This window comes from Larimichthys crocea, chromosome I (assembly GCF_000972845.2).
Source record: "Larimichthys crocea isolate SSNF chromosome I, L_crocea_2.0, whole genome shotgun sequence".
Lineage (NCBI taxonomy): Eukaryota > Metazoa > Chordata > Actinopteri > Sciaenidae > Larimichthys > Larimichthys crocea.
Window position 1 is genome coordinate 7,826,037 of NC_040011.1, and position 13,795 is coordinate 7,839,831.

Here is a 13,795-nt window from a genome sequence, read left to right on the forward strand (position 1 = left end):
ATTAGACTAGGACATTGGTTCTCATACTGTGGTACCAGTAACACTGATGTCTGGTGGAAAGGTCTTTACTTACTCTCTGGAATAAATAAAATACATAATGCTGGGTTTCCCTACCAGTCAGTCAGAACTGAAGATCCTCTGGGTTGAGATGTGGATCGTCTTCATGGATCTAGGTCAAGGGAGTTGTCCCAGATTTAACCCTTCTCTAAGAAACATGACCTGGATGACAGAACTTTCACAGACTGTAAGATTTAGGGGAATTTATTGGCTAAAGATGGATTATACTAGTCATAAGGACATATATTTTAGTGTATTTTGTGTTTTTATTTTGTATTTCTATATTGTTCTTTTTACCTACCATTTTATAGTTTTATATTTTATTATTTAGCTTATTTTTATTCTCATGTGTAGTTACACTCTCTAGTGCTCTTAACGCTGAACTGACCGGTTCCTCTTGTTCAACACATTTCATGGTATTGTTGACCCTGTATTAACTTACACATAACAAATAAACCCACTAGCTTGAAAGGGGTGAGGAGTGTTCAGTTGGTTGCAGTCTGCAAATTAACCACTAGATGTCACTAAATCTTACTCATTGGACCTTTAACGTCTTACTTTTGACTTGGTGGTAGTCATCATTTTAACAGGCTATGTAAAAATTATGGCTTATAAGTCAAAAGTATTGGTAGAGTTATCATAGAGTCATAACTATGTCAAAATGTTTAAATAGCCGGTCCTAAATTATGAGATACTGCATCACGTTAGAGAGAAAGATGAGCCAAATGTACTTATTATTGGTTTATATGAGTTATTATATTGAAAGTATGCTTTAGTAGCAATCATACATCCATGATTAGTTACATGATTAGAGCTAAAACGTGACAACAAAATAATAAGTGGAGGTAAAATGTTCTGCATCTCTAAACAGAAAATAGAGCAGTGTGGATCAGGTGTATGCCTTTTCCACCAAATTCGCTCTGGTTCTTGAGTTGGCTCTGTTCAAGATTCATCAACAGTCAACAATAATTTTTTTTTTTACTACGAGTAATTTTGACTCATGTGAACTGTCTGTAGTTGAACAGGGTTAGGCTACACTGCTGTATTTTAACCTCTGTCATAATAGTGGAGACATACTGGACTAGGACATAACACAATTTCTTTATCTTGGGTACTCCTAGGTCTGGATATTTTCTGTATTATTCACACCATTTATTTATGTTTTACCTATTAGGGAATATAATCAGCCTGTACATATCAGGCTTTAGACACGCTGACAGCGTTGGACGTGTATCAGAAGGAAATGAGCAAGAGTACTGGGTGGTCATCATGGAATTTGTCGATTGGTGTGATCTTGATAGCAAGATGTTAGCAAAGCTGATATCCACCATGAACAACTCCTCCCACCTCCTGCATGAGACTGTGGAGGCCATAAACAGCTCCTTTAGCAACAGACTGCTACTCCCACCATGTAAGAAGGAGCGCTACCAGAGGTCTTTCATTCCAGCAGCTGTCAGACTCTTCAACACTAGCATGACTTCACAAGATTTTCTATATATTTCTTATTTATGAATAATTTCTTATCAACCATGTGTATACCAGCTACTGTGACAAGTACATTAAAGTAAAGTAAATTTCATTGTGTGGGATAATTAAAGTGTATCTTATCTTATCTTATATTTTATTTCTGTTACTTGATTTTCAAATCCTCTATAATCAATGTAAATGGGGAAAATGAGTTCAATTTAGTCACAAAAAACTATATATAATAGTGACTGAAGACAAATAATTTGCACTAAGAATAGTAAAATAATTGAAAGGTTCAGGAATGAGCTAATAATCATGGGATGTTTAATACTGTATATGTCCAACTAAGTCAAAATGTATTTTCTTAATTTTTCTTACACATTGGGGACACTCCTTTAGTGACAATGATGTTTGCATTATGGACAGGAAAGACAGGTGGTTTGAAAAAGGAGTGAAGGTGGCTAAAAGTAAAAGTAGACAAACCATCCCTCAAATGAGGTGGAGGACTCAGACACCACTTACACCACTTACCCCACCTACAATGCTGTCCTTTCATTTCTTCCCAGGAGACTGAACAGCACTTCACACTCGGCCTCATGTGACTCCAACGACCATCGGCCACACCGGAGCTCAGGTGACCTGAACAACTGCTCTTCACACCAAACCTCATGTGATTTTAACGACTCACAACAACAACCGTCACTAACGAACCAAGAGTGACTTGGCTTTAATTTGTCATCATTTTAACATCTAAAAATTCTGACTTATAAGTCAAAATTATGGCTAGTTTACATAGTTATCATAGAGTCATAACTGTGTCAGAATTTAGAAATAGCCAATTCAAATTATGAGATACTGCATCACATTTGAGAGAAAGATGAGCCAAAATTTTACTTAGTATGGCATATTTTCAGTATTGTCATATTCTATGGTTTATGTTGACATTATACCTTAGCGGTAGTTGTAGTAGTTAATATCTTATAATTTTAACTTGTAATTTCATTAAGTTTTTCTTCAGAAATGAGCAGAAATAAAATTTATTATCATCTTGAAGTTCCACCTAACACGTAAAGAAACCAAAATCTTATAGCAACTTGCAATTCTAAATGTATTACATATATATAGGGATAGTTGTATAATTTGATGTTATGTTTAAATATACTCATGTTGTTGCACTAATGACATATTTGACTAGAAAAGTTTGTTTAAGGATTGTTTAATCAAGGAAAGGTAATGTTGAGTTGTATCATGTACTATAAAGATAATACATTTTCTTATTTACTCTTTCAATTGGTACAAAACTCCTGTAACAGATAAATAAGGGTCATGTAGCATTAATCAAAATTTGCCATTTGTTCTCTTTTATTACAATCATTGGGGTGAAATGGAGACACACATACAGGAGCTTTGCATAGAGTGAAATTCTGAAAACCGGAGCCGGGTCCTGTCAGAAATGTACTAGGAAAGACGAAGAGGTGCGACTGTCTTCATTTGGATGTGAAGCAAGTAATCAATCTTACCAATCTTCTGCAGCAGAAAAGCCTCTTTATGGAAAACTGAGTGAATGTATATCCTAATGTAAAGCGTTGTTGCCCATGCCACAAATCTGCCCCTCAAGCGGACATGAGGTGATGCTCTGTAGAGATTTGGCAGAAGCCAGAAGTGGGATGTGTTAGACTGAAATAGAGAGAGCAGGCCTAATGGTTGACTTTGCAAGCCCCAAACCTTTGGTACATTCGGTGCAAAATATATATTTATACACACAACAGGACAGACATACGTATACATTTATATACAAAGAGACAAACAGGACTGCACACATGGTACACGTACATGTGCTCTCACATTTCACAAAATCAAAACAGCCCTATAGATTCACCACTGATCCACGAGCAATGAATCATAACCATCGACCTATTACTAAGATAGGCAGACACGCACGTGAAAGTAACAACATTTTTGAAACATGCTGCCGAGATACTCCCCGTTACACTGTCATAGAGAAACCAGACTACTGTATTGCATCCACACATTGTCCGTTCCCAGAGCTAAAACCAAGTCAACTAAAGCACCTATTGACTTCACCCTCATCCTATGATTCAACACTCAAGGTATGACAGTGCCAGGTAAGCATAAGGCCGCATGCCTCAAGTGAGTGCCACAACCATAGTGACACAACTTAACCAGCTCCCTCACCCCTTTTTCTGAACGGATAGCAATATCCTCATGCAAAAAAAGCTAGTAAGGACAGTGTGTTGCACTATTTCAGCATGCAATATCGAGCTATAACACAACGCCATCTAGGGGTTTCTGCCCCAGCGCAGCTCACAGAGCTGACCAGGAAGATCCCGCATGCAGTATTGGACTGGGAGAGGGGGGGCTGGGATACGAAAGTCTGCCTCCACATCTTGCGTCACATGTGGGGCTCTCTAGCACTATTCCAGCCCCTGTGGTCTAGCTCCAACAGGACTCTGTACAGTAGGTGTAATCTTGCATGCTCCCCATAGAAAACGAGTATGTGTGTGTGAGTGTGTGTGTGCATGTAGGAAAGAAGTGTGTGAGAGACTGACTGAAAGGGTCCTCAGGGTTTGGGCCGTGCACTTAAGAGTTAGTTTTATCACATGCTTTCAAGACAAAACTATTGTCTGGCATGGATGTGTATGCCAAAAGGTCTAAAGTACAATATCCATACAGCCCTAAATGTCAGTGCTTGTTCCTGACATCATCACACCTGGTCAGGTCATTCTTCTGTTTTTTCAGAGCACACCATACTGCCCTCTTGTGTTGAAACCACAGCTCCTTAACTTTCTCCATCTCTGATTTGTGAGACACATGGATTTGATCAAATCTTTACAAGGAAATTAAATAGTTTCCCTTATGAAATTTCACTTTATGATCAGGAAAACTCAAGAGGCACTAAAAGGATCCCACCACTGCACCCAGACCAGGCACCTGTGCGGCACCGGTTTCGTGTCTTTCAGTTTAACAAGGCCTTAACATCGAGCAAAGCGCGTCCTCGTTCCTCAAGCAACCACATCACGTTTGAATTCCTTTCCCTCCACTTCTGAATTTCTTTCTTTCACTTTGTGTTTCCTCTTCAGCCTGCTGGAAATCTTCCTCAGGCGGAGAACAGAGTTGCTTGAGGTTCATACATTCAATCACTTATTTTGTACATTCATCACTTTCACAGGGTGGGAGGCGATTACATCGGCAAGAAGGACGTTGTGTGTCATACTTATGATCTGTCTGTGTGAGAAAATGCATCTATGACTCATGGTAAATGCATTTGAATGACACCAAAGTGTGTCAGTAAATGTATACTGTATACTGGAGTGAGTGCACCCACAGCATCAAGGCTAATGGTGCAATACTGTATGCATGTGTTATGTGCGTGTGTGTGTGCGCGTGTGTGTGTGTGTGTGTGTGTGTGTGTGTGTGTGTGCGTGCGTGCGTGTGTGTGTGATAGTACTGGGTGTCCTTGTCAAGTAAACACAAGGGCTGCCTGTCTCAGATGAGTCTTTACCTTTTCGTGCCCATGTAAGAGCTCAGATGTTGCAGTATTGAAGGTAACAGTCCTGACCAGCACCTGCCTTCATTATCACAATGGGTCTATGACTGTCCATAAATGTCACTGATTTGTGACTCATTGTCCAGCGTATTCAGGAATCAAAACAGTGAAAACAAGTGAATTTTCAGTCTCAAAACAACTTGATTTATGCGTATCGTGTGTATGTTTATGTGTTTCAGTGTGTATTTGTGCACACTAGTGTATCCCCTGCTCTCAGACAGGCAAGGAGGACCAGCCAACATCCAGTTGTGTGTCTAAAATCTTTCCATTCTGATAAAAAAAATCTTGGGGGAAACACTTGTTTGCACCGTCAATAGAAACAAAATGTTTGTGTGTGTTTTGTGCAAAGGTGACTAGTGTGTGTGTGTATTATAGTTCATAACGTCGCAGCCCCAGTGCAGAAAGGACACAGTTTAGAGGTCCAGGGAGAGAGAGAGAGAAGGGAGCTTAGTGGTTTTTTGAGCAGCTGTCTCTGAGGTGCAGGTTTGAGGAGAAGGAGGGTAGGGTGCTAGAAATCCAGTAAACAAGGCCATTAACTGAAGAGATAAAGCACACATGTGGCTCAATGAACAAAGGTTATCATGAAAACAAAGAAATTGTACTGTACAGCTTTTCAAACTATTCTCCGATTCTCTGACTTTCTTCCAGAAGATGCTTCATCGGTTTGTATTAAAGAAAGGCAGAGAATTAGAACGAGGCCTGCATACTGAGTGACGAAAAGCCAGTCGGAAAAAGCAGCAGTTATCCACAGAGGAGGAAGGGGGAGGGTTTAGTTGCCTTTTGAGGATATTAGTTTTATCTTCCATGTCTCTCCGGAGGGAGAAAAGTGGATATCCAGATGCTCCTCTCTCCCAAGTTAAACCCGGGTGTGAGCTGATATGAGGTTACTCCAAACCGAACGTGCTCGTCTCCTCTACAGCAGTGACCAGCTTCTCGTAGAGCATGGAGAAGGAGGGGTAAGGTGGGAGGTCCAGTCGATTAAAGCAAGTGTGAGCCCTGTGAAGACACACATGGCAAAAGATGATCATGATTATCGAGATGACTCATCTGTGAAAAGTCAGTGTTAAAATATATTGAAAAAAGCTACAATATATATTTGATCGTTTCTTTGCAGTGCATTAGAATCAGGTGGCAATCCGTGGCTGTGAAGTCAAGCCAACACCGAAGTCCCAAAAACTGCAGTTTCTCAAACGGCCACTTGAAGCTGGCTATAGAACAAGTCTCCATAAGCCCCCATGATATCCACAGCATAAATAAACATGTTTACAGCTGTTGTGACTATCAGTCTATCTTAAAATAATGCCAGGTTCATGCAGTTGTCCAGAAGTTTCTTATACATATTTTTTGAATTTCTACCGCTCTGTTACATCTCAGGTTACATCCAGCATCCTGTTAACCAGTTCCGGTTCAATATAATTTCAAAATAAAGGTCTGTGTCTCTAACAGCTGTACTAAACATTACAACAGCCTGGTACAAAAAACTCAGCAGCTAATTTCCCCGTTCATGACAACTGTACTGATTCTTAATCTAACATGACTCAACTGTTCAAACTATATTAAGGCATTATTATGCTAAAATCTGTTACATGAGGTTGGCTTGGCCATGCTTCACTCAGAAAACAGTGAGACAATGATAGAATAATAAATAATAAGAATAACAATAATAAACAGAATAATAAAGAGGCTCAATAAATAGAGGCTCATTAATATTAATGAGACACAACAACACAAAACATCCTGTTCATGCTAGGGCTCCAGAAAGAAGTGTGAGACAGGAGATCTAAAACAACACTGAGATGGTTTTTATATTAAACCACAAAAAATGTTCTTATGGGTCAAAACCTCAAATAAAAAACAGGAGAAGGGTAAAATATGGGACCTTTAAATGAATCAGCTTATACAAATGTTTTGCAAATTATTCTCAGACAGAAACCTGCATATATGGCATTTGTATACATGATTATTGTTAATTAAAGAATGAAATTAATTATTCAAAATAAAAAATTAAAGCTGTACCTTTAAGGCAGCAGGTATCTACTGATATACTGTGTTTATCATATTTGGTGAGGGACTTCACAAAAAAGATTGCAGTGGGCAGGGGGGTCAAATCTTACACGTAACTTTTTTCTAAAATGTTTTCTTTATTTGTAGCCTCCGCCTTGCTTAGAAAAAGGAAACTGCACCACTCTACTCCAAGAATATTATACCATACAATATATATAATATAATATTATAAAATATCTACACACACACCAAAGCCAAAGCATTTAAAATGTATTTAAACCTCAATATGTTAATGAAATAAACATTTTCACAATAGCCACCAAAGCACGTTACAATTAGCAAATGCAAAAAGCAAAAACGTTGAGAAAAGGTAGGTATAGAGTTTAATGTTTAATCCTTTAGATCCATAAACATTCAGTGTTGGTCATTAGTTAGTTGTCTGTGATAGTAAAATACTAAAACTTTTATGACTTATTGTGCCCAGAAAGGCCATCACTTGTAACTGTTTAAACTTGTGTAATGATCAGTATTTAGATCAGAGAAGATGGATATAAAATATAAATGTGTAGTGATGAAAAAAATCACATTACTGTACACTCTGCATTGGACATCTTACCTGGGTAAGGAGGTGATTTTTCCCCACTTCTCCACACAGAATCTGCGCGGTCCGTTACTGCCCCGTAGAGATGCAAATCCCTCGTAGGGAATACTGGATGTGCCTGTCACAAACTAGAGAAGAGAAGAAGGCGTGAAACCTAAAACTGATGTAAATTAGTCTTTAATAATAAGTTTAATATGAATTACACAAGCAGTGTCACTTAAATTTTCCGAATTCAATGAAAACAAGAAATCGCGTCTAAACTGAATAATCTAGTTAGATAAAAATCTGTCTGCAGGGCGCCCAGCCTCCACACGGGGGCAGCCCTCGTGTGCATGCGGTCACGCACGTGCCTACCTGCAGCAGTCTCAGCCTCTGCTCATTGTTGAACCTCTCCACAGCTGCCCAGAACCAGCGAATCACTATGTGGTTGTCATGGTAACCTGCGGGGAGATAGATGATGATGATGGTGCATGAGTCAGATGAATAACAAATAGGGCCTCTCTGTCCCCTGTTTCTCACGTCTCCCGTCCACCTCCTGATCTCACTATTTTTCCACTCTGTGTGTGTGTGTGTGTGTGTGTGTGTGTCTTTTAATGGGCACTGCAGTTTAATGTTTAATGGACAAAGCTGTTTTGTACATCTCAGTCGATTCCTCTATTAAAAGAGCTTCACACTGAGTCATGGACTATTGTCAGTTTGAGCTCTCTTGTCCCCCTCTGCTGCTGGCAGCTTTTCAACTGTATTGGCCAGACCCTTAAAAAGCCTTTTAATGTGATCTCTTATAAATGGTTTTGGACACTGGCTCTTGCATGCTTGTAAAAAATGTGTATTACAATAATGAAATAGCAACAACTCCCAAACAAAGTTTCAAGTGCCCAATAGATTACAGGAAACCTTAATAGAGTTGTTAAATGGAAACAGTGTTTCTCAGACTAATTTTTTGTAAGTAGTTAAAACATTTTGTGAAATTAAATAAAAAAATAATTTGACAAACTTTCTCCATGCGAGGAACATCACAACCATCAAAGCTCTGTTTACGCTTCTTTTTGCATAAATTTTCACCCGCTAGATGAATGCGGCTTTGTCACATTCTGGTTGTGCTAGAACATCACGTCTGTGTCGCAGTTGAAATGTACACTGGAAGCATTTCAGGAGGGCTCCATCTGTTCTTCAACAGCCATTTGGAGCTCATTTATGATCAAATAGAATATATCTTTATTGTCCACCAATAACTTCTTGATACTGTTTGAATTACATGTATGTTTGGCAATTTAAAAGATCATGATGCAAGTCTTTGTAGTTTTTTGTACAGGCATGTCACCTCCTGACCATTCTCCAATGAACGATGCCTGGCTCTGCCACCCATACGCTCAGGGCAATCCAAACTCTTCTCGTCTGTTGTTCCCTGTTGAATGCACTACCAGTTCCTACCAGAGCAGGGGCGTCCCCCTCTAACTGTCATTTGTGTCTATGCGAGTAGTACTTATTGCTGCACTAACATGTCCTTGTTGATCGTTTCTCTTTTTTATTAAGTCGTTTTGGATAAAAGTGTCAGCTGAATGACTAAATGTAAATGTAACCAAAGTGGAAATTTGTCCAACTACCTGTCAGGATGCACATTATTGCTCTTGTTGAGATTTTAGAGGCTTTTGTGGTTTTCCAGTTCTCCTTCTTAGATCAACAGTTTAGGTGACTGTACCAGACGCTAAGTTAAAACACTCTAAACTGTAGTTTTGTATGATAGTTTGAAAGTCTACTGACTAATACTGAGGATGCTCAGTTTGTACCAGCTCAGGCATCGAGTGACTGACTTTTGTGGATATGTTGATTTCTTGTTGGCTAATGCAAAATCATGGGGGCCTTCGATGTGAGAGCAGATTCTTTGTGGCTGTATTTGACTTGTTTTAATTAGTGTAAGCATCACACCATCTAACTTAATTATGTATCTGTATTTACAGAATAATATATATATAGAGAGTGGACCACCATCTGACCTTATTTTGGTAAAATTATGTACGGTAGTCAACGGCAAGACAAATAATTTCTTGATCTTGTTTGAGTTGTGCCGTGGATTACACATATGATGTTTTAAAAGATCATTTTTCAAGAAATTTGTGTTTCTTGTGTCTTTTTAAATTATTTGTCTCTCGCTGTTGACTACCATACATATTTTTACCTACATTAGACCCCTTGGTGGGCTCTGGAAAGAGAGGGACTTCACCTCTCTATAGACATTAGCCTTCCTACTTCCTACTCTCCTACTTTCCTACTTCAGGCAACAAGGAAAAGGAGAATTGTTGGCTGAGAAAAAACTTGGCTGCACACTTACAGCTTCAAGTTATGGATGAATATGCCACTTAAAAGGTGAACCAGTGTATGCATTTGGCAAGATTTGGCAAGGTTGCTGTCAGTGTGCCATGAACACTTTCATCTACATCTCCGCTCTGTTGCCTCCCTGCAGCTTTACATACCTCCTCTGTACTCTGTGTTGTTTCTCCAGTCTGCCAGGTCGATCTCTGCAGTGCCTGCAATCACCAGCTCCAGCTCCCTGGCATCAAATACAGACACCAGTCGCACGTCCACCACCTAGCAAACACACACATGCAAACAGATGAACACATGGTGTCACATATGGTACAGTCTATTCATTTATCACAGCCTTCCCACGTATGTCAGATTGTTTGAGGGATTTCAGAGAATTGAGGCAATCCTTATTGTGGAGATACACAGCAACACAGATGGCTGAAGGATAAACATCGGTGGCTCTGGAAAAAGTTTTCATTGGTTTGTTTACAGTAAATGTTGGATTTGATTTGTTTAGAAAACCAAGGCTAACACATGCAGCCCACAAAGACATGTTATCTGTCATCCTGCCATGCGAGGGACTTAAGCAAGGGGTTGGGGTTTGTACAATTTATAAAAACACATGAGACAAAGCGGAATATGGGCACCGGTCAAGATTACAATCCACTCTTGGTTCATTTTGTCATCCTGAGCTTAAACAGCATGTAGGACTGTCAGCATCCATCTTCTTATAGTTATAAATCTGAATAAGTTCCAAATATTTAAGAGGAATAAACACAAGTTTATCTGTTGTTATTCAGAGTTTAAACAGGCCACTGCGCACATGCTTGGTAGGAACGTGTCCTTAGAAGAACTTAGAACAAAACTTAAACACTGGACCTCATGCATAAACTTATTGATGAAGCCCACTTGACCATAAATTGAAGGCGTGTGAAGAAGAAGAAGAAGAAGAAGAAGAAGAAGAAGAAGAAGAAAAAAAAGAAGAAAAAGAAGAAGAAGAAGAAGTATTGCACAAATCTTAAAGCAGTGCTCTTGCCAATCTGAAATGGCTCAGCAGTCATTCATCCGTCTCATCCAATAGATCTGCTCGATCCCTATTCTCTCGACTGAATGGCCAAAGCATCTAAGAGCATTACGTAAGCCATTTTCATAGTTGGAATCAATGGACCATTTGCTCTTTTGGCATGATCACAATTGTTTTTATCCTTTATAGTTGAAGTGTACTGTGACACCAGTCGCTTGCCCAAAAGCACCATCATCTAGTACTAAAAATGCCACATGTCAGATGGAGTGTGGGTCAGCGCCTGATGCAATGACGCAGCCAGACTGCGTCATTGGTATTGATCAGAGCAAAGAAACGATGTGCTACAAAGAAGAAAATCGTACTCATTGCCCTTTCGAGAGAGGCTCAGATGTTAAGTGCCGTACCTCATAGAAACCTCGGACGAGACTCTCCGTCTGCTGGGCCACTCCCCTCTCTATACGCCACTTGACCATCCGCTCAATGTACTCCTTCTTGTTCTTCTCTGACACAGGGATACCAGCCCCGCCCGGCTTCAGCTCTCTCTCTGTAATCTGCAGAATTACACACAGACATGAATAACTTGCAGATTTATTTATTTTTTTTTTTACCAGGCTGCAGTCACAAATTAAACTAATACATCCCGTTCAGTCCCCCATACCTGTCCGAAAACCTCCTCATTGACAGTGAAGGTGAGGTCCAGCATGTCCTCAATGTCGTTGTCCTTCATCCACTGCAGGCTCTGGTGGAACTCTTCATCCAGGAACTCCAGGTCACTCAGGTCACATGGGCTGCATGGGTGCAGGCGAAAAGGGGTCGACAAGGTATTGATAAGTTGCCCTAATCATATAAATCACGGCTGATTGTAAAGAGGGAGGTTAAAGGTTAATTGTCCAATGTGTAACAGGGTAAGATAGCTTTCCCCAATGATAGCTAAAGGCAGTAAACATGTCTTGTGTGTGTGATGCATGACAAGACAATGTGTTTGCATTTGCAATTCTTTATCTTTCAGGCTGAAACCGAGAGATAAAAGAGCTTACAGAGACACAAAGATAATAAATGAAGTAGAAAACAGAACCCACTTTTCATCTTATGTAAGACTCTGGACGTTTCTTGGTCTTGACTTTTATCTTCCCTTTAAATGTACCTTTAACCTTATTGTATTGTCACTCCGTGTTTTAGCTAGAGATTTCATTTATTGTAATTTTCAAGTTCTACTACTCAGAAATTCATGACAACTGTACTGAGGGTGACTTTATGATCTGTGAGCGGCTGCTTTGATTGACAGGTGGCTTGTCTGAGCAACCAGGCTTCATTTAGTCCACCTCAGCTGCATGCATGTTCCACGTCTTTTCCCATTTTTAGGCTAGTTGGGTGCAGGCTGCCAGGATGCTTCACAACAGCTTCACAACAGCTCTTCTGAAACATCATGGATACGGCATCCATTCTTCATACTGTCTATGATTTTCCACATGCTTTCAGCACCACAGATATGAGTATACTGTATGAATATATACAGGAGAGTATCAGTGTTACAGGGATGTAAGAAGCATGAGACATTCTTAGTAATCTTATTAATTCCAATTAATGTGTTGATAATAAAACAAAAGGCTAATTCTCCTTATCTTTTTGTTCCTTATGGCATGAATAGATTTTATTTTCCCACTATTGTTCCCATCATGGATTGGGTGATGTAAACAGGAAGTATAGTGCAGTTTATAGTTGCTTTTAGCTTATATTTCTTTACATTTTGGCGAATCAGCAACATGAAAATTACCACTTACCAGATTACTTTTTTCACTTTTAAAAACATGAAAATGATGATGATCTTTTTTACATTGTACCATTACAGAAAATCAGAAATAAAATAGATATCTCATGCATCATCATCTGCACATTTCCCTGTTATGCAGCATGATCTGTGTGATGTTTTAAAAATATCTAAAATACCTCTGTGTTTGTTTGATAAATACTGCACAACAATGTTGGAACCAAAAAAGGCTCCATGTTGCTGGAGAGGTTGAGAACTCTTATTATTACATAAACATCTGCCCTTAGTGCAGACATTTGGCAGGGTTTAGGTTGTTTGGACAAAGCTATTAATAAAGGGGCTGCTCCTACTGATGGGAAACTCAGTCAGCTGCTGGCTGAGAGGATCTGACTGAAACAGCGCAGTCTTATGGAGCTAGCGAGGGGGATCTGATAGGATATGCTGGCACCCTGCAGGTTGGTATGAAGTGGGAGATCAGAGAGAAGCAGACTGCGGGACTTACATGCGAAGAAGCCCCTTGTAGAAAGGTCGGGTAAAGAAGGCATCAAGCAGGTACTGATGGACGAGAGCCAGGCCCAGGATACGCCCACTAAAACGAAACCTGAACACAGCATGGAAAATACAGGCTTCAGCATCAGAATATTCCCTTCAAATAATTTTTCTGAGCACCACATGAAGAAAGTTTACTCTGTTAGATATTGAACGTAGCAAACAGATTTTAAATCTTTGGTCTACAGATGCATAAACACTGTTGATGTCGTCGGCTTCTGTGTACTTTATCTAGTATTTAGCAGGCTTAAGTGAAATTCAAAGATCACTTTCTGACTGAGGATCCTCCTAATGGTGACATTGTCCATGAGAAAAAATAAAATCACCTCAAGATTTGTTGGTAGTAAACTGAACCAGCAGGAAAGATGAGTAGCTGTGCTGCTTTCCACTCACCGCACACTTTAAAGACTCTCTATCTTATCTTGAAAACCTCTCAAACATCAGAAAGATTGT

The 13,795-nt window shown here is 39.6% G+C and overlaps 1 protein-coding gene and 1 long non-coding RNA gene across 3 annotated transcripts in view; one reads left to right on the plus strand and one right to left on the minus strand.

Annotated features, from left to right (window-relative positions):
• Nucleotides 1-116: 116 nt before the first annotated feature.
• On the plus strand, nucleotides 117-12,115 carry LOC113746928 (uncharacterized). Its single transcript, XR_003463227.1, has 4 exons — nucleotides 117-244; nucleotides 576-577; nucleotides 2,091-2,158; nucleotides 11,762-12,115. It is a non-coding gene; the product is annotated as an uncharacterized LOC113746928 (long non-coding RNA).
• The window catches only part of hecw2a (HECT, C2 and WW domain containing E3 ubiquitin protein ligase 2a), a 39,222-nt gene continuing 28,289 nt past the window's right edge, over nucleotides 2,863-13,795 (minus strand). For both annotated transcript variants that reach the window (XM_019267759.2, XM_019267758.2), the window contains exons 24-30: nucleotides 13,296-13,394; nucleotides 11,684-11,813; nucleotides 11,430-11,576; nucleotides 10,169-10,283; nucleotides 8,052-8,137; nucleotides 7,713-7,825; nucleotides 2,863-6,088 (exon numbers count right to left, since the gene is read on the minus strand). In XM_019267759.2, coding sequence (XP_019123304.2) covers nucleotides 5,977-6,088; nucleotides 7,713-7,825; nucleotides 8,052-8,137; nucleotides 10,169-10,283; nucleotides 11,430-11,576; nucleotides 11,684-11,813; nucleotides 13,296-13,394 — 802 coding nt within the window. In that variant the 3' untranslated portion in view covers nucleotides 2,863-5,976. The remainder of the gene's footprint in view (nucleotides 6,089-7,712; nucleotides 7,826-8,051; nucleotides 8,138-10,168; nucleotides 10,284-11,429; nucleotides 11,577-11,683; nucleotides 11,814-13,295; nucleotides 13,395-13,795) is intronic.